The sequence below is a fragment of the Sporothrix schenckii genome, assembly GCF_000961545.1.
Source record: "Sporothrix schenckii 1099-18 chromosome Unknown Cont38, whole genome shotgun sequence".
In the NCBI taxonomy this organism is placed as follows: domain Eukaryota; kingdom Fungi; phylum Ascomycota; class Sordariomycetes; order Ophiostomatales; family Ophiostomataceae; genus Sporothrix; species Sporothrix schenckii.
The window spans coordinates 1922842-1942067 of NW_015971139.1; the positions used below are offsets into that span (position 1 = coordinate 1922842).

Here is a 19226-nt window from a genome sequence, read left to right on the forward strand (position 1 = left end):
GCGTTTTGTGTTGTTTCCATTTCCACGTCTTCTCGCTTACACGCGGGAACTAAGAATATAAACGCAATACCAGGATGGACCGAGAGCAAGGCGTTGTCCGGCCCGATGAGTAGCATAAGGCTCCAGCAGCGCCTGCAAATAGCAGATACTGCCAAAGATTTAAACTTCAACCTCCATTCAAGAAACACGCAACACATGTCAGTCCGAGGTGAAAAGTATCAAAAACAGTAAATGAGCACGTATCAAATAAATAACTGGAAGATCGTAGCATCCCCAAAAAGAAAATGTTGCAAGATTCAGAAGTGAGAGACGCGGAGACGAACAAACCAACTAACGACTAAAACCGAACATGAGCTGTACAGTCGGCAGTTCTGGCTCTACATATGCAGTTCACATATAAAGAGGAACACCCAAAACATCCCAGCGGGGCGGTGGGAGATTGGCCGGCTGCTCAAAGTGAACCACAAAGGGAAGTTTCATCCGCTGGCGAGGACGGAGGTTGTTCTCGCGCAGGTCACGTCTCTGGTAGAACGTCAGGTCCGGGCTCTGCTCGTCCGCATAGCAGGCAAACTCTTCGTAGAGATGGTACGTGAGCAATCTGCTACTGCCGTATGGATTGTCTTTTTGGTCGCCGGTTTGACGACTGCACGACACGGTGGGGGCGTCTACCGGAGAAAACAGTTCTGCAATGATGCAGCGCTGAGGCCGAATGTTCTGGCTGCGCAACATGAGTGCTTGGGCAATACCCGGTGTGGCATCCACCTCGTTTGGGTTGTGCGGCTGGAGGAACGACAGTCCATGTGTAGTCGGACTGTCATTTATGGTCGAACTCATCTTGACAGTCTCCGTCGTCGATTCCGTAGTGGATGTCCGTGGCATCTCCTCTGGCAGCGGGTTCACAACCAGGCTTGGCGTTGATATTGAGCCTCGAGCGGCCGTGTCTAATTTAGGGGATTCGGAGGGCTGCGACACTTGTTCTGATGCCGTAGTCTCAGCTACGAATGTGACCAAAGTTGCCATCAAATTGCGCAAGACTTCTGCCTCTGCAGTATCTTGTTCACTGGTAGTATCTTTGTCTACCTCACCAGACAGGGAGTCGTGCCGGTCCTTGTCCCGTCCAGGCTCAGTGCGGCGAAGAGGGGTGAAGCCGTCAATGAAAAAGGTGATCTGCTCTAGTGGGAGGAGCTGAGAGCCTGAACGTCGTTGACCACTGCCATGCGACGCCTTTCGCTGCTCATGCATTCGCTGCTGCCGCTGGCCGAGGACAAACAGTAAGCGCTGCAGCGCGTTGTGGAGATCTACGTCGTACTTTGGCACGCAATATAGGTTCCTGAGAACGGATGGTACCGCCAGTGAAATACTGCGCACCATGGGAAGCCGGGCCAACCGTGTCATGATCTCGGGTTCATCGTCTGGTCCCATGTGGCGCTCGTCCATATCGAACTCGACACTAACAAGATGTGATTGAGTAGGCTCAAGATGGCTATTGAGACTGTGTTCTTGGTTATGTGGGTTGGTTTGGTGCTCAACAAGTCCGTGCTTCGTGTTCTCTTGGCTTGGTTCGTTCTGCTGCTCGTCAATATCCAACGGAGGAGTGATTGCAGTGCCGTCCGTAGTTACACTGGGTGTGTCAACTTGCGAGTCGTCACCTGTATCCTCCTTATCGTCACTGTATATATTAGTCTCTTCAGAGGTCGTCGTTTGGGTAGCTCCATTTTGGGAAGCCTCCGTTGCCTCACATAGGCCTCCAGCACCACCAGGGTCGTCTTTTGTTGCGGCAAATGCTTCTGCACCGGGAACTGCGTCGCCGTCTTTCAGCAGTGCCAGAAGCAGCACAGGAGACACCGAGGGCGTGACACCATCAACGGCTGATCGGAGCCCGTAGGGGTGCCGTAATACAAGACGCTCGAGGGATAGTTGGTGCCGCCGAATCGCCGCAATGGGAAGGTTGTCCGTGTAGATACCTATGAGCTCTAGCCACTCTAGTTTCTCGATATGATGAGTTAACATCAACGAAAGCATCAATGCTGCTTGGCGTGCCTCACTAGGCTGTAAACCCCACTCGGCATCCTCAATCCGTAGAACAGTAAGGTTGCGCAGCTGGTCCATAGCCAGCGTTCCCAAGAACCAGCGGAGCGGTGCTCCGTCGAAAACGAGCGACCGGAGTCGGCTAAAGTCCCAGTGCGTAGAGACATCATCCGCAGAGTGGCATCTCCAATCGTATCGCCAGAGGTGTAGGCTCCGAAGTGGTGGCAAGCGCTCGCCAGCTGCAAAGCGGAAAGGAGGCAAATAAAAGTCTATACCGGAAGGGCGGCTACTCGAGGCGGAGTAGTCGCTCGTACCTCCCGGTATATGTCCACCGGCAAATCCGTCGGAGTGAGAGCTTGGGTCTCCCACGATTGCGAGCGACTCCAGGACCGGAGCAACCAACATCAGCTGCTTTAGTGCAGCCATGTCACCCGGCGTAGGACGAGGACATTGTTGTGAGGGCACAGGATCATCAACCTTGGGCGCGTTTACAACAAACTGCAGTCTTATCAGGCCCTTGACTGACGACTTGAGGTAGTGTATACCCTTTTGGATTTGTGAACCAAGATTCTTGTCACCGTCTTGGAGTATCCGCCCACGTGCTGCTCTGCAGTTGGCCACGTAGAGTGCTATCCGACTCTCAAAACCCGCCAAAGGCAATCCTGTTATGGTCAAGCGTACACCCTCTCCGAGGAGATGCCCCAGAGCGAGACCCTGTACGCCAGGAGTGTTATAACATATATTGTCTCGAAAGGCAGGTGGGTGGCCTACAAGCCCAGAGCCCTGAGCAACGGGGTGCTTCCAGCTGTGAGACCAAAAGACTGTCAGCTGAAAAAGCAACAAGGTAAAATTTTTGATGAAATGCTTCAAAGATGCTACTCACGTAACTGTCTTCAGCCTCGTCATCATCGACAAGTGCGAGGCAACTCTTGCTTCGTCGAGCTGGCCGAAAACTTCGATGTGGCTTGCCCAGCAGCAAATCAGCGACATCATGAGCACCTGAATGCCACCGACGCTCTTGTCGTACAAATCAGGGCTGCCATTTTGTTCCTGCATGGTCTTCACGGCCTCATCAGCAACGTCTACCATCTGTTGTGTCACCGTGAAGCGTTCCAAAGCTGCCTCAGTAGACGATGGTCCGGTGTGGTGCGAAATACGACGCATCTCCCGAGCCATACGGCCAGTGACCATGCCAATGCGGCGCTGACGATATTGATCTCTGTCAGCTTTTTGTAAAAGGGCAACATGAAATGAAACACGGCAATACGTCAAGCAGCAGCAGACTTTACCTCAGTACAAAGATCGACCAGAGTTGCATGTGGAAGTGCGTCGAGAGAGTCCTGTACCGGAGGAAGGATAAGCAGCCCGGAAGCCACAGACAGATCTTTGGCCGTAACAAGGATCCTCGAGGCAACGTCAGCCAGGATTGGGAAATGATGAGGGTCAATAAAAGTGATTACAATCCCATCGTCCTCTCCGGTGGATGCAGCATCTCGAGGATCCATTGTAGTCGTAGCCAAATTGGCGGCGCCCTCGGGCTGTCCAAAAATGTTCGTTGTGCCGTATGGGAGTGCAATTGCCTCCTTGGCAGGCGAATTAGTCGTCGTTATAATTTTGCGGAGCGAGACTTGGCTCCGGTGGTACGTTTGTGACAACAAACCAACAACGGCGAATATGTAGTCTGACAAGAGGATGAGAAGGGTGACAAGTTCTGCCAAGCAAGAAGTGACATATGGGAGAGATATTCGAGAAAAGTTCCGGAATTAGGAACACAAAGGAGAGAAGGTGCGCGAGCAGAATATACAACAATTTCAGAGACGCGGAAACAGGAAAGGCCGATGGAGAACAGAACGCGATTAGGAAGGAACGACCTTGTGCGCGATTGGGAAGGAGCGAATGAAGCGTGAGAGCGAGATAATAAGAGAACAGATCTTCGGGCAATAAAGTTAACGCGATAGTAACCAAAGTCGTGTTCCGGATCAGCATTGGTTGGAACTAAAAAGGGACGCACGGTGGTCGTAACAGCTGTAGAAGAGACTGATGCTACCTTTTGACAATGGTGCAATTGCCCTTGCCCTTTATAAAAAATGGTAAACAATGGTGTATCGTGTATCGTCTGGCCTACAGAAATAGGGAAGAAGAAGTAAGGGTGAGTGACCAAGCAAGTGGAAAGGAGAGGGCAGCAACTTAGATAGACAACACACATAAGCAGCCATGGCAACAAATAGTCTCTCCGTCCACCTCCCACACCCTCGTTTTGGACTAAGACAGCATTCAAGACTCGACACCGGCGGTTTCTACTTCGTAAGCAGTAGGTGTGCCTGCAAGACATACCAGGGCCGTATTGCGAGATACCTGGCCACTGATTTACGACCACAGCAACGAATACAATATGGAGCGTTGTCTCTCACGTCCCCTCCAATATCCACCATCTCATCCTACGGTGTAAGGAACATTATTTTCTCGTCGGACTGGGACGCATAAATATTCGTCTTCGATACATGTCGAGAATGGAATCGGTGGGGTAAACGTGAAGTGATCCCGGGAAAAGCAAGAAGACAAGCACATACCAGGATGAAAATGAAAAGAAAATGTTAAGACAAATGCACGAGTGTAAAGCAAGGGATGGCTGCAGGATACATTCGATCCCAATCCTATCCCGAAGAGTGTGTGGCTACAAAAAACACGCAAATAAGAACAGGAAAAAAAAGAAGTGAAAAAATGATGTGAGTGCAAGAAACTAGACCTGCGGCAGATAAGGCAAGGAGAAGAAGAAAAAGCACCAGAGATGGTGTACAAGGGAAAGTGATAGGTCATGGGTTTCATGAAAAGGGACTCCGCTTTACCGGTGGTGGACAAAAATGATGCGGGAGAGGTGTCATCGTGCAAACGAATAATAAACGATCGAGTCTGCTCTTATTCGCCACCTTTTGGACTCGCGGTTATCGAGGTCCTCGATTCTTGGTGTACCTCGGCCACGGTAGGACAAACAGACGGGCATCAGAGGTGCTTGGGAAAGGCGGTGGGAAAGCTCGCGGTTCCCAACAAGGTGGGGGGACGTTACGATTTGTCTCAGAAAATTGTCTTACCTTTTGCCAAACATCGACTCGTGACCGGGCAGCTGAAGACAGGGGGTGCTTGAAAGAGGTTGGCATGTCGAAAAAATAAATGTTCGGATACAGGACGAATGCGAAAAAGCAAAGCTGAGACCTCACAAGATGCGTCTCCGCCAGGCAGAGGCGGTACATGCCCTTGCGGAATATTCAGTATAGGTTTCTATTCTCACGCAAGTCGGGGCGGATGCTGCCCCAGGTGAAGAAAGAGGTGAGAAATGTCTCAACATAAAATGCATAGTCATTGTAAAACCAGAGAAAATTCGGGGTATAATATGGCTGGGTATCTGCTGTATTGTTCGCTGTTACGGATAGAAACAAAAAAAACTTGAGAAAAAAAAATAGCAAATACAATACGAGCTATGAGATAGAGGTATGCGTGAAACGAAGAGGGCAGTATGTGGGTAGATTGACATGGGAATCATGAGTGTAGAAAACGGGAAAGGCTGCGACGGCGGTGATGGCAGTATTCAAAAGCTGTAACCAAGCTCTCCATGTGTAAGACCAAACGTAAATAGCCAACATCAAAAACAGTTCGCTGCAAAACTCGAATGCAAGTTACCTCATTCCTAGTACGAGGCTTAGGAAATTAGGACCGGGTTCATGTGCGAAAGGCAGACCACGTCGTTCTCAGATCCGAGATAGTCAAGCGGATCACACGTGTGCAGCGTAAAAGCCTCATCACGGTCTTTTCTAGTAGCGGAAGACAGGTCCGCCGCTTCCCCCAGCCTCTGAGTCAACAACCGGGCCAGCTGAGGACGAGCTGCCACCAACGCCAGCATCAAACTCGGTGGGTGGGCTCGGGGCGCGAATACGGGGCGACGCCGGGGCCGGCTTACTGGATGCAGGCGGGACCGGAGGGGCAGCAGACGAAGACGACGACGCACCAGCAGCAGCACCAGCAGCAGCCGCCGATGACGACGAGCTTCCTGCTGCGCCTGCTCCTGATGCTCTGGGCCCTCTTGATCCACCAGCCGCCGTCGACGAAGACGAGCTTCCAACATCGGCAAGGGCCTTGTTGCGTCGCTGGACGCGCAAATACTCCTCGTCGCTCTCGTTTTCGCTGTCCACGTACGCGACCGCCCCACTTCCGCTGCCACCAGCAGCACCGGCAGCACCGGCAACACCGGCAGCACCGGCAGCAGCAGAAGAGGATGCACCACCACCAGCACCATAGACGGGCCGGACGCGCGACGACGAACGGGACGACTCGGGGAGGTTGTCTGCGAATGGGTTCTCGGTTTCGTTCGCCGGTCCAGCCGCAGACGATCCTTCGCCCTGCTGGTAGCCGCCACGTCCACCGCGGGCATTGGCACCGGGCGCTGTGCTAGCGGCGATGGCTGCGGCAATCATGTCGTCGTCCTCGTTCCGGTCAAAAGTCTCGTCCCCGCTCCTTGGGCTCTCGAGGCCATTGCTGTGGCTCTCACTGCGGCTGCGGCTGCCGTTTGTTCCGCTGGGAGCCCCGGCCACCGGCGACTGGGGAGCGTTGGCCTTGCCCTTCCCGGCTGGCGTCATCTCAAAGGCCTCATTGCCGTCCGACGTCCGGCGCGATTCGCCCACACCAAGACTCTTGCGGGCCTCGAGCACCGCACGGTGGTAGTGGTGGAGCGTCTGCTCGAGAACTTCGTGCGTGGACAGCAGCGCCGCCATCTCGTAGTTGTCTGGAATCGGGTCGTGGGTGTTCATGTACTCGAGCACCTGGTTCGTAGCACGGCGACAGCGCGCCGAAAGGTCATCTGCCAGATCGTGCCTGAGGAGACCGTCCTGTGTCGTCGTATTGACAACGTCAGCCAGGACGCTGGCCGTTGTCTTCGCCTCATCCAGTCGCTTCCGCAACTCACGCGGTTTGGGAAGAGTGGCGGCACTAGTATGGCCGCGCTCATATGGTCCACGCCTGGAGTTGTGGGAGTCATGTCCCGGCCCAACAAAGCCGCCCTGGTTGACATATCCGCCCTGGCCGTAGTTGAAGTTGCCCTGGCCAGGGTAATTTTGGCTCTGTTGAGGCCACATCTGTTGCTGTGGGCGGTGCCAGAGACCGCCCTGGCCGCCTTGGGATTGTCGCGGAGGCTGGTTCTGGTCCAGGTCAGGATTATGGAATGTAGCTTACACGAGTTGAAAGAGGGCAGGACCTACCGAATATGCCGACTTGCTCTTCGCCTTCTCCTTCTGCCACATCTCCACGATGCGGCCGATGCCCTCGTCGACCGCACCCTTGCTCTCAAAGTCCTGGAGGGTCTCGATCAAGAAGTGCACAATGTGTGCGTGCTGGCAGCCGCGCAGCAGGTCGCGCACGGTGTCGACAAACTTCTTGTCCATGTTCCGCGTGAAGGTCATACCCGGATTCTCGACAAGAATGCGCATAAGCATGATGGCGTTGTAGACAAAGTTGGGTCTTGACCAGTAGTCGCGGTGGAGGAACTTGCGAATGTAGCGTGCGCATTCGGTGGCGGCCTGGGGCGAGGACTCGGCGGCTTCGACGATACTGGGTAGGAGAGCAACTTCTGCGCCCTGTTCCAGGAGAGAAGTCAGCGGGAGCACATATAGATGGAGTTGGGGGGAGGGTATGCTGCGATCACAACTTACAGCTTCGTCGACTTCGCTCATACAAAATGTCCGCTATAGAACAAGGTTAGCCATTGATCACCGCCACCGCCATCTCGGCCAATGCCGCCCTTCGCGGGTACGGCCGAACGTAACCGCCTTATACCTACCACAAGCCGTTGCGCCGCCGCCTCGGGCGACTCATGGTCCACATTGTCGCCAGTGCCGCTGTTTGCGCCATTCCCGGAGCCGGCCGTGGTAACCGAGTCGGTTCGTTGAGGCGCTACGGTGTCGACGTCAACTGTACTCAGGTTAGCAATCTGCAGCTTCTGTTTCCGAAAGTCCTCCAAAAAAAACACCTCCAGAAAATGTAAGTGTGTACTCACAGGTCGACTTCCTGTTGCGGTTGAGCTTCTGTCGGAATCCCTTCATCTTGGCTGAAAGCTGTGTAAGGACTGGCAAATCTTGCTGTCGAGGAGTAACAACACCCGTTTCAGCGGTCGCCAAAGTCTGCCGGTCCAGTCGCAAGGAACCAATATGGTATTTATGGAGGAGCGACTAGATCGGTGGCGTGAGAAAGATGCGCTCAAGAAAGAAACTAAAAAAATCGAAAGAGAAAACAAAGCTGGAAGCTAGACCGCAGGTGAATCAATGAGCTGGTTGCCTTGCGCTCCAAAAGAAATGGGGAAGAAAATGGGGTGACGGCCTAGAACTGATTGAGGCTGCACGCGCCGTGGGATGTCTGGGAATGGAATAAAAGAAATAATGCTGCAGCCATAAAAACACAACCCGGCGAGCCGCAGATTCTCTAGTTCGTAGGTCGAGGGCCAGATTGATTGCGGCGCTGAGCGTTGGACGGGGGCCTACGGCCGCTAGGCAACAAGGGGATCCAGGGGTGACGAGGGACCCGTGGTTGGATCGGCTTGAAGCGGTGGCCAGTAGTCTGTCGTACGTTGGGTACCGAATCTTGGTACAGGCACACAGAGAGGGCGGGAGAAGAGAAGTAGGAAATGAAATTTGACGAGAAACAGAAAAGTGGGAGATGCAATATGAAGCGGGATGCGACGTCAATACGGCGTATTCAGACGCAGGAAGGAACGATCAAGTTGGCGCCTCTGAACACTCCGACGGCAGTCGCCTGTTGTCGATCGGCAGGTGCGACCTTCTTAGGGACGTTGGCAATTAGCCGCCTGCCTTGTGCTGCGCCGTCTGTTGGTTTGCGCACCCTTTCTGGGTAGCAATTTGCGACGAAGCGACGGTCGAAAGCTCGGATGCCGGCAGGAAAGAATGATCAGGCAGAGGCTCACTGTAAGTCAGGCGGGGAAACATGGGCAGGAAGGGCTGGCAGCTGGTCTAATGCTTAATGAAGCAACTCTCATTGCAGAAAATCCGAGAGGGGACGGGACGCTGCAAGTAAATAAGGCAAGCTTTGCGGTCGATGATCCCACAGTTGAGTAATTAATACCTTATTCCTGGAGACGCGCCGCACAGCAGTGTCATCAGCTAATAGCGTGTAATAATTCGGCGGACAGGCCCAAAACACGTGCCGGTGCGCCGGGCGACTAGCAGCCAGCACAGCCTCAAATACCACGCAAGCAGAAGGCTCTGCCGCCTTTGTCTCCCGCTACAGTCGGTCGAGCCCGATGCTCTACGGCACTGGCTCGGCATTCCATGTCCAGAGCTGCACTTGTTAGGACATCTCACCGCTCCGCTGTGGCTGCCACACTCCACAAAGCATACGTAAGAGCCGCCAACGATAGACCAACCGAGAGAGGCCAGGCTGGACGGAAGGAAGAATGGGACCTGCAAGCCAAGGCCATCAAATGACGAAGCAGTGGGCAAGCCACACGGGCTGCCTCTGGATGTTGTTCGGTGCCCGGTACAATCGATGATGGTTCGTCCGCCGTAGTAGCGCCGTAACACGGACATAGGAGAGCTCATGTCCGCTTCACTATGCTCGCACAACTAGTTATACAATTTTACGCGATACAACATATCCAGGTCGGCTAGCATATACAAAACACGAACAGGAAGAAAAAGAAAATATATGGTTTTCCGCTGTTTTTGAATTTGAATATTGCATAATCCGAATGTTTTTATAGATCCGATGCGCCAAAGACACATAGCCAGGACAGGCCTGATAACAGCAGCAGAATCTGCGTGAGGACAGGCATTACGCCTGTCGGCAAGTAACGCTCATTCCTCCTGTTCCATCCGCTCCCCCAGTTGCTGGCGGCCATCGCCCCCAATTTCGTTCCGGTGCAGTACGTTGTAGAAGAACCGACGCGTGCGACACGTTTACTCCTCATCCTCCTCCTCCTCGCCGTCGCCCTTCTCGGCGGCCTTGGCCTTCTTTCTCCGGACACGGCCGGGGCGTCCGCCGCCAAAGGGCGACTTCAGAGAGAAGTCAATGTGCTTCTGCGAGTCGAGACGGACGATGAACGAGGGAACGTTGACGACCTGCTTGCCGACGCGGATGTGGCGCTGGCGGATCAGGACACGGGCGTGGTGGATGGACTTGGCGAGGCCCAGCTTGTAGACGAGCGTCTGCAGGCGACGCTCGAGGAAATCCTCGACCTTCAGGGCCAGCACGTAATCGAGCTTCATGCGCGAGTCGTCGAGCACACCGACACGCACCAGACGGCGAATCAGAGCGTTACCCTCAAACAGGCGCTTGGGATCCTTCTCGTCAAGCGTCAGGAGCTGACTGTAGTTCGGGGGTGCACCGAGGCAATTGGTTAGTTTAGACTGTCCAGAACGGTCGTCATGATGTGCAATCGACACAGGACAAGCAAAATGTTTTGCAAAAATGCAAGACATTGCGGGAGTCAAAACGCATTCACAAAACCACAATCGACGGGGGAAAACTCACCGGGCAGCACGACGAATTTTGGAGAGGGTGAGCAGCACGCGCCACACCTCACGCTTGTTGCGCAGACCATACTCACCGACGAGCTTGAGCTCAGAGTCACTGCAGAAATGAAAATACCCCCATTAGCTGGATGCTCACAACGACTTGGGCAAGAGAACACGCTCTTGCTCAGTGGCCGGCGAGGACAAAATGGGAGCTGACGAACAGGCGAGCGGCCTCGAAGGGGCGACGGGGGACCTTGGCGGTCTTGGAGTACGACAGAGGAGCCATCGTGAACAAAGATCTCGACTTTGTTGTTGGGTTGTCGTCGGGTTTGGTGATGTGGATGGACAGTCGAGAGACGAGAAAAAGAAGCAAGAAAAAAGTCCAGTAGTCTCACAAGAAAATCCGCAGACGTGAGGACAATTTTTACCCTAACGCCAGTGGGGGGGGAAAAAATAGGTTTTTGTGCGAGGCGTCCCTATTGGCCGACAATAGGAATTATGGGGCTGCTTTATGTAATCTTCAAGGGGACGAAATGACTAAGCCATTTCATTTTTGATATTGAAATTTAAGTCACATGATTTTGTCTCCACTTTCCCACACAAACCTGATATTTTTTTGCCCTTACGGCCAAATTTTTCCTCCGCTTGGGGCACCAGTCCTAAAAGTTTTGCACGCCAAACATTTTCGCGGGGGGTTTTACCGTCTACGGCCACAACCTCAGTTCTTGCGACCATCACCACCTCTTCCTCGCAAGCATCCGATTGGGAATTTGAATCCTTGATTCGGTTTCCATCTTCACCTTCGACAACAAACACCGCCCCTACCTTTTTCTCCTCCCACACATCATAACCCACCGTCGCCATGGGTAAGAGCGCTGGTCTGCGTTCCGGTACGCGTTATGCGTTCTCACGGAACTTCCGTGAGAAGGGCATGATCCGCCTGTCCACGTACCTTCGGCAGTACAAGTCAGTACCGATCCCATCCGATTGAACCGACGAGACGAAATACTGGATTTAGAGACGAGCGCGGAGGAACAGACGGACGACAACTGTCTCTGCGAGGTGGTACAGAAATGCTGACGTTGTGATTTGACAGGGTCGGCGACATTGTTGACCTGAAGACGAACGGTGCCGTGCAGAAGGGGTAAGCAAGCCCATCCCCCCCCCCCCCCCGAAAGAGAGTTGTCCAATTCCAGCAGTCCCATTCCCGGTCCCAGTTCCGACACGAGACACACGATTTCCAAACGCGAAAGACACGGTTACGATGCTTGCCCAGAGGGTTCTTCGGATGGAAGAGATTGAAGATTGATGGTCGGAAGGAAGAATGCACGACCGATCGACTTTGAACTACTATGGACACGGGACGGTGGGACGATGGGACGATGGAACCAAATGCGGAACAGAAACACTGACATTGCTCTCATTTTCACAGTATGCCGCACAAGGTCTACCACGGCAAGACGGGCGTCATCTACAACGTCGCCAAGAACGCCGTCGGTGTCATCATCTACAAGAAGGTCAAGCACCGGTACATCGAGAAGCGCCTGAACGTCCGCATCGAGCACGTCTCTCCGTCGCGGTCCCGCGAGGACTTTTTGCGCCGCGTCAAGACCAACGCCGCCCTGAAGCAGAAGGCCAAGGCCGAGGGCACCCCCGTCCAGCTGAAGCGCCAGCCCGTCCTGCCGCGGGCAGCCCGCACAATTTCCCTCGACGACAACGCCCCGGAGACCGTCACCCCCATTCCGTACGACACTGCTATCTAAGCATTGCGAGTACGAACCGGGAGGAAGGTATGGAGCTTGGGGAGGCACGGGCGGAGGACATGCACGACATGGGCAGAGGACGACCAACGACGGAAAGGCAATAAAAAGAGCCGAGCGTGGGATGTTTTCTGGGTGTTTTCTACCTGTTTTTGTTACAACAAAAACAAAACAACAATGTGTGTTGTCCTGTTTTCCAATTTCGTTTTATAAACCACACGGACTCGGGGACAATTGCATTCTCTTTATTTTTGAAACTATGGGCCTGGGTCGGTAAACATCAAAAAAAGAACAAAATTCAAAACAAAAATTTTAATCTCCAAAGAATTTTTTATCAGCGTAGACTTTACGTATCGGCCCGCAGGTATGCGTTCGAGAGTTGTAACATCGTCACAGCAGAGAAGAGCACGGTCAAAGCAATTTTTTGTCCAATTTGATGCATAGGTAGGATATCATCAAGACGTCGACGAGAGTGAGTAACGTAGAACCTATACGCCCGATGATTGGTAGCAACAAGTGGTACCTAGTAGACCCCAAATCCGTTCCTGTCTTTTTTTCGTCGTTTTCTTTCGAGGAGCGACGCCTGAGATTATTGCTCCATGACGAAAGCAGGTAATTAGGTTAGACCTTTTTCACGGCTACCCGGCAAGTGGAAGACGAATGCGAAAGGAAGATAACAAGGTAATACATGGGATCCATAGAAAAAGTAGCCCACAACAAACTTGACTAATCAAAAGAAACGGCTGCCGGTGAAGGCCATTCGTCGCGCCGAGCAACATGGGCTTTTTAGAAAGCACAGAAAGAGAAAAGTGGCAAAAGACGAAAAGAAAAAGTAAAAGAAACAGCCTGGCTGCTGGGAAACAGCGAAAGGCAGTTTGTAGAGACTGACAGGAATTGGGTTCAAAACAAAGAATTGACAAGGAGTATATAGAAAAAGACACTAGGAAAAAGACTGGAAAGAGAGGTAGAGAGAGAGGCATAAAATCGTAACGAGACCGCGAGGCGAAAACGCGAAATGCTTCATCAACGTGACAAATTGAAAAGTTGAGAGGGAAAACGGGATTGCTCAGAAATTGGCGGAAAGCCATTGAATGAGTGACGAGAAGACAAAAGAATGACGGACAATAAGGAAAGAAATGACTTGGGTGAAGAGTGATGTGGCAAGGGGCAACTGTTCTACGAACGGTGCCTGGTACTATGTGTCGGCGTCGACATGACAGACGATGTTCCATTAGAGTGACGGTGGCGGCGCGAACTATGCGACAGCATACCGACATCATGTTTACCATCACAGCACGCTCGGACATTCTCGAGACGGTCAGATGCCCTGTCCTGTGCCTCGTACATTGCCCGCAGCTCCTCGGCGCTGTCGTTCATGTCACTAGCCTCGTAGATACCGCTGCCCTGCGCGCCACTGTTCGTGTGCCTGTGGCCGAGGGGCGTGGTGCTGCGACCACGGAAGCTATTGAATTGCGCCGATAATGACTGGCTAGACCTCCAGTACCCGCCGATGCGGCTGAGGCGGCTGCGAGACGTAAGGCCAGCCACAGACGTCGACGGGGTCATAGAGCCTGCTGCAGCCGACGCTTTCTTGTTAGGGGTCGGTGTCAGCGTCGGAATGTTCATGGACATGTCCAATGCCGGCGACTCGTTCCGTGTTGTGCGCGAGTTATACGACGCAAGGGAGACCGGAGGCCGGCGGCGTGCTTGGGGAGCTGCAGACAGGCGATTGCCGGCAAATGGTGGGTTGAATTCATCCACATCCTCGCGCGTGATCGGCTCTCCGTTGGCGGTCATGCCATCGTTTGGCACCTCATCGTTGCGAAGAAGCAGATACGACAAGGCGTTAAACCAAATCTCGTGGCGATGACTGGTCGGGCAGGTAAACTTGACAGTGCGGCCAGGAGAAATGACGATAAGACTCTTCCGGTGCAGGCCAGGCGGCATAGGATTGTCGTCAGTCACAACGCGGACGCCCTCAATGGGGATGCTCTTGGCGCGTTGCTCAGAACGGCTTCCGGGGGTTGGGCCATGATCGCTCCAAGAGAGCATCCGCGTATACGGGTGGATCCAGAAGTACCGGCGGTGGCGGTTCTCAGAGAGGCCGGAGCGGCCCGTCTTACGCGTGTACTTCCAGAGGTACTCGCCTATCATGGTCTGGGTGATAGCCTGGATCATGCGGGGATCGGTATGGCCATAACCAGTCCCGAAGACATCAGTTCCATCGTGAATATGGAATCGGGCATCAACTTCTGACGCAAACGAAGACATGGACGTCTGCCGGCTGATCGTGTTATGAACGCCAGAGGCGCCAGTCTGGCTTGCATTTGTGCGGGATGCCGGGCGAGATGGGGGCCGCATATCACCAATGACAGCCGTACGGCTGTTTGCCCGTGGCGTGGGCGTCGCACCGCCCTGGGTGGCGAAAGCGGGCTCCCGTGCAGAGCCAGTGGGTGTACGAACACGCCAGTTTGAAGGACCGGCCATCTCGCCAGCCATAGAACCAGCAGATCCGGTACGGGCAGCCTCAATGACCTCCCTGTGATTAGCAGGTAGTGGCGGCAAAGCAAAGTCATTGGACGTTCGTCGGTTGCTAGACGAGGAGCCAGGACGCCGGGAGCTGACAAACGCAGCAGCGGCGATCTCGTTCCGGATGGCATCAGAGTGCATGCCTCGCCGCACAGAGCCAGTGTTGCTATCCTGGGAGGCGGTGCGGGTGTGCTCAGGAGGTGGGATGGACTTGAATCCACGGACGGTGGTACGAGGCGTGGTCTCAAAGGCCTCATCACGAATCACGGACTGAGTTGAAGAAGGAGACGGCATAAAATCTTGGTCATCTGCATGCCCCTGACTGTGGTCGCCATGCCTAGGAGCGCTAGCATTGGCAGAAATCTCCTTGAAAGGACGCTGGGACTCAGGAGTCTCGGCAAGCGGGCTGGCGTTCGGTGACTGCCGAGTCTCATCCTCGGCAATGATGGGCGTAGAAGGACCCTTCGCCTTTGACCAGCCAAAGAGCGCGCTTGTGTTCTCCCGGTTGGGAGTCGTAGGACGGCCACGCGGCCGAGCATTCTCATCCTGCGCTAGTATGGGGTCGAAGTCTCTCGGGAGGATAAATCCGTTGCGCTTCGGGCTGCGAGGCACACTATCATCATTAAGGCCGGCTGCCGCCGCTGCGGCACCACCAAGAAGCGCAGCCCCAGCGCCGATCACACCAGCCGAAGCAACAGGCACCTCGGGCTTCCACTCATCGGTCTGAGTCGCAGTGGACACGCCGACAGGAACGGGAATCACTTCCTCTTCTGGCTCCTCGACAACGAAGGGTGGGACGTGCTGTGAGAGCACGTTAGAAACAACCATCGTCGGCATGGGCTTCTGGGGCGTGGCGATGGGCTCAACGTGTTGGCGCTGGATGTCTGAAACCGAGAACTGTGGGAGCGGAGGCAGTGGTATCTCAGGCTCCTGCACCGGCTCCACGTGCAGGGTCTGCAGCGCGGTGAAAGTGAAAGGTTCGATGGGTGGCAATACCGGCTCCGGCTCAGAGACCGGAGCCACATTCTGGGCATGGAAGCCAGAGAATGAAAGAGGGTCAAGTGGCACGATAACAGGCTCCGGCTCCGCCACGGGCGGCACGTGCTGCTTCTCGATGGCTGAGACGGTAAATGTCGGCGGCGCCTCCTTCGGCAGCACCACCGGCACAGGGACGGGTACTACTGGCGCAGGCAGCTCGATGGGGGTAACGTTCACAGCATGCAACAGCGACGTTGTGAAAGCAGGAACTGGCTCCGGCTCCGGTGTCGTGGGCATCTTTGGTGTGACGTGCTCCACCGACACCGATGACATGCCCAGAATAATTGGAGAGGGTTTGGGAGATTCTGGCTCTGCAACAGGCTCAATCGACATCAGGCTAACATCAGAGACAGTAAAGTCCGCCGGCACAATCGGCGTTGCGACAGGGTCGATAAGCACTGAGAACACTTCGGAGAGGTTGAATTTCACCTCTGGTTCCGAGTCTGGTCCAGCCTCGATACTGCGAGATGTTGGCTCCGCGTTTGGTGGCGGCAAGACAACCGGCGTGAGGAGGTTGCCGCGGCCAGGAGGAGACGTAGGTGGTGAGGGGAACTCCTTTAGCTTCTCGCCAACGTTCACTGCACCTTCAGACATGAAAGAGGAGGGGCGTGATTCTGGAGTGCGATCAAGGCCCGTCTGCGCCTGCTTTTCGTCGGCCTCGGACCAGGGAAGAATCGTCACAGCGTCCGTCAGTGTAGAACGGTCAACCATGACAATCTTGGGTGACTGGCCAATCTGGGTCAGAGGCGAATGAGCAATCGAGTTGCTGCTGCTGGTAGACTTGACAGATCCGCCGAAGCCAGACGGGATGATGATCCTCGGGCTGCGAACGCGGCTGGGGGTGCCGTCGCTCGCAACCTCTTCGTCGCTGTCCTCACCCAGGTCACCCAGTTCAGCAAAGAGACTCTGTTGGGGACCCGCCACCCGGGGAGTGCTGTTAATAGATCCTGGCGTGTGGGCCATCGTTGCAGGAGAGCCAGCGGCACTGTATGGACTGCCTTGCATACCAACGGGGCTGCTGCCAACCTCATCGACGCTGCTCATATGCCGGAGGCGACGAGATGCAAGCGAGCTGCGGCTGGCACGAAGGCGCATCCGAGACACCCCGGCTGCTGACAAAGAAGCAGTAGGCGTCCGAGGCGAGTCGAAGTCATCGTCGTCGGAAGTTGAGGCAGTGCTCTGGTTGGCAGGGTCGTTCTCAAGGTCGACGGAAGCATCCGCCGCGGTTGCGGAGCCGCTCTTGGCAACGAGCGTACGACGTCGGCTCGCGTCTTGCTCGGTCTCAGTCATGGTATCTTCGCCACTCGATACAGCCTCGGCGCCCGTATGGAAGTCCTCGGCCGTTCCCGCGCCATCGTTGGCAGTAGCAAAGGATGTGTCGCTTAGCTGAGCCTCGTTGGCGGTGTCAAACTGGTCGCTGATGTCGGTAGGACCAGCCCGAGCCTTTGCAGCTGATGGTGACGCGTCACCTTGGACTTCTTCCCAATCCGGGTCGTTGGACGCCAGCATGTAGAGATCAGTCCGGCTAGAGCGGGCGCCACCAAGTTGGCTAGAGCGAAGCTTGTTATGAATAGGGTCCTTGCGGTTCTTCTTCGAGGCACCAGAGCCAGATCCGTTAGGGTCAGAACGGGCGCGCTCGAGCTCGTCGCGGGTGTCTTGAAGCATGCGGCGGAGCTCAAGCTTCTCTGTCTTCTCGCGGTGGAGGTTTGTACGCAGACTCTGCAGAGTACGCTGGGCATGGAGCAAGGACGTCTTGAGGGTCTCCGACTCCAGAACAGAGTGCCGTGGAGTGCCTTTGACGGGAGATGCCGGGGGCGAGTGCTCAGGTGTGATGTTATCAGCGGCAGTGTCGAATTCATCGTCGCTGGTGGCAGGGACGGCATCGCTCTCGACGGCACGGGTGCGGTGCTGCATTGACACGGCTCTTGCAAGCTCCTGGTTCTGGCCAGCCAACTCATCAATTCGGCGCTGGAGGGCAGCCTTCTCGCTGTCCGCCATGGCCATGTTACGCTTGGCTGTACCAAGTTCAATGTCGTGGAGCTTCACCGCAGCTGTGTGGTCATCCACGAGGCGCGAATGGGAGGCCTTAAGCTCATCAAGCTCACGCTGGGATTTGGTCTTGTCTGCCAGGAGAGTGGCAAGTTGTTGGGCCACCTTCTTCTCGTTATCAGCAGCATCACGCTGTGCAGCTTCGAACTCGTGAATGCGTGTCTCGAGATTCCAGTTCTCCTCTTTGTAGCGATGCTCGCTCTCGTCCAACTCCTTGATCCGTTCCCGAAGACCTTCGCCTTCGTCTTCGAGTCGGGCTTGGTCCTGCTTGGTATCACGGAGCTCTTCCTCGCGCTCAGCCAAAAGAGCTTGCAGGCCGCGAACCTGAGAAATAAGTGACGTGCTGATTTCGGCCGCGAATTCGATGTCGTGTACACGATTCGTCGGTTGGTTGCGTTGTTTGCGAGTCGAGACGGTCAGCTTGCTAGGGGAACCTGACGCGTGGCTTTCGTACTTGACAGGACTCAAAGACCTCTGCAGTTTGGTCGTTAGTGATGGCACAAGGGAGCATGTGACCACACCACAAAATGATACGCCCGTAGATAACTTACCCGTCCTCCCTTTCCTTCGGGAGAGCCAGTAGATTCATTGCTGGGAATACGCTGTTTCGGCAAGAACGCACGAGCGGTTTCCCTTGCAACATCGTCATACTCCTTCTCCAGCTCGGCCAGCTTCTTCTTGAGCTCTGGTGCCAAGTCAGACTCCGACTGCAGCTCTTCAACCTCACGAAGCCGGTCTGTGAGGTCCTTCTGCTGCTGGACCAAAGCAGTACCCAAGCGGCCAGCCTCGGCCATACGGCGTTCCGTTTCGGCGAGGTGGGCGCGTAATGCGCGCTTAGCTTGATCGGCCGAAACTTCAGCGTGCTCGGAAAACATTCCCTCGTCGAAATCGGAAAACCGGTAGTGGTGGCTCGAGCCAGCGCCGAAGGACATCGCGGGCGGGTGAAGGGCAAAGGGCCGCTCAACTCCAGTCAGCCGGTGACGCGGCGTAGGCGTCACCGGGCTGCCATCGGGTTGCGAAGCCATCTTGCTTCTACCGGCTCCGTCGAGCCTCCTCGTCGGCGGCACGTATCGAATGTGTCAACCGGGCCGAAAATGTGCCAATACTCGGTAACCAATATGCGTCTTCGTCTAGCAGGCGATCGTTCGCTTTCGAATGTTACTGTCGCCTCCTGGCCGCGACGATGTGTCCGGAGTATTGAGGCGGGAAGAGATCACGCTCGCGTCTCACCCACCTGACGTGATGCAGTGGTAGTAAGATTAGAAAAACTAGAACAAAGGAGCTGCTCGAAAGAAACGAAAGACAAAAAAAA

At 54.8% G+C, this 19226-nt stretch overlaps 5 protein-coding genes across 5 annotated transcripts; 1 reads left to right on the forward strand and 4 right to left on the reverse strand.

Annotated features, from left to right (window-relative positions):
- Positions 1 to 390: 390 nt before the first annotated feature.
- On the reverse strand, positions 391 to 3533 carry SPSK_05894 (uncharacterized protein; the record flags this gene model as incomplete). The annotated part of the gene is made up of 3 exons (XM_016732603.1): positions 391 to 2833; positions 2912 to 3231; positions 3318 to 3533. 3 exons carry the CDS (start codon positions 3531 to 3533, stop codon positions 391 to 393), a joined length of 2979 nt encoding a protein of 992 aa, XP_016592339.1.
- Positions 3534 to 5834: 2301 nt separating this feature from the next.
- On the reverse strand, positions 5835 to 8114 carry SPSK_06004 (uncharacterized protein; the record flags this gene model as incomplete). The annotated part of the gene is made up of 5 exons (XM_016732712.1): positions 5835 to 7214; positions 7275 to 7649; positions 7725 to 7757; positions 7853 to 7983; positions 8069 to 8114. The coding sequence occupies 5 exons, from the start codon at positions 8112 to 8114 to the stop codon at positions 5835 to 5837; spliced, it is 1965 nt and encodes a 654-aa protein (XP_016592340.1).
- Positions 8115 to 9980: 1866 nt separating this feature from the next.
- Positions 9981 to 10824, reverse strand: SPSK_06540 (small subunit ribosomal protein S9e; the record flags this gene model as incomplete). The annotated part of the gene is made up of 3 exons (XM_016733244.1): positions 9981 to 10389; positions 10555 to 10653; positions 10760 to 10824. The coding sequence occupies 3 exons, from the start codon at positions 10822 to 10824 to the stop codon at positions 9981 to 9983; spliced, it is 573 nt and encodes a 190-aa protein (XP_016592341.1).
- Positions 10825 to 11400: 576 nt separating this feature from the next.
- Positions 11401 to 12301, forward strand: SPSK_06515 (large subunit ribosomal protein L21e; the record flags this gene model as incomplete). Its single annotated transcript, XM_016733219.1, has 3 exons — positions 11401 to 11504; positions 11635 to 11682; positions 11971 to 12301. The coding sequence occupies 3 exons, from the start codon at positions 11401 to 11403 to the stop codon at positions 12299 to 12301; spliced, it is 483 nt and encodes a 160-aa protein (XP_016592342.1).
- Positions 12302 to 13474: 1173 nt separating this feature from the next.
- SPSK_05812 (nuclear migration protein) lies at positions 13475 to 18939 on the reverse strand (the record flags this gene model as incomplete). The annotated part of the gene is made up of 2 exons (XM_016732523.1): positions 13475 to 18388; positions 18466 to 18939. 2 exons carry the CDS (start codon positions 18937 to 18939, stop codon positions 13475 to 13477), a joined length of 5388 nt encoding a protein of 1795 aa, XP_016592343.1.
- Positions 18940 to 19226: the final 287 nt, after the last annotated feature.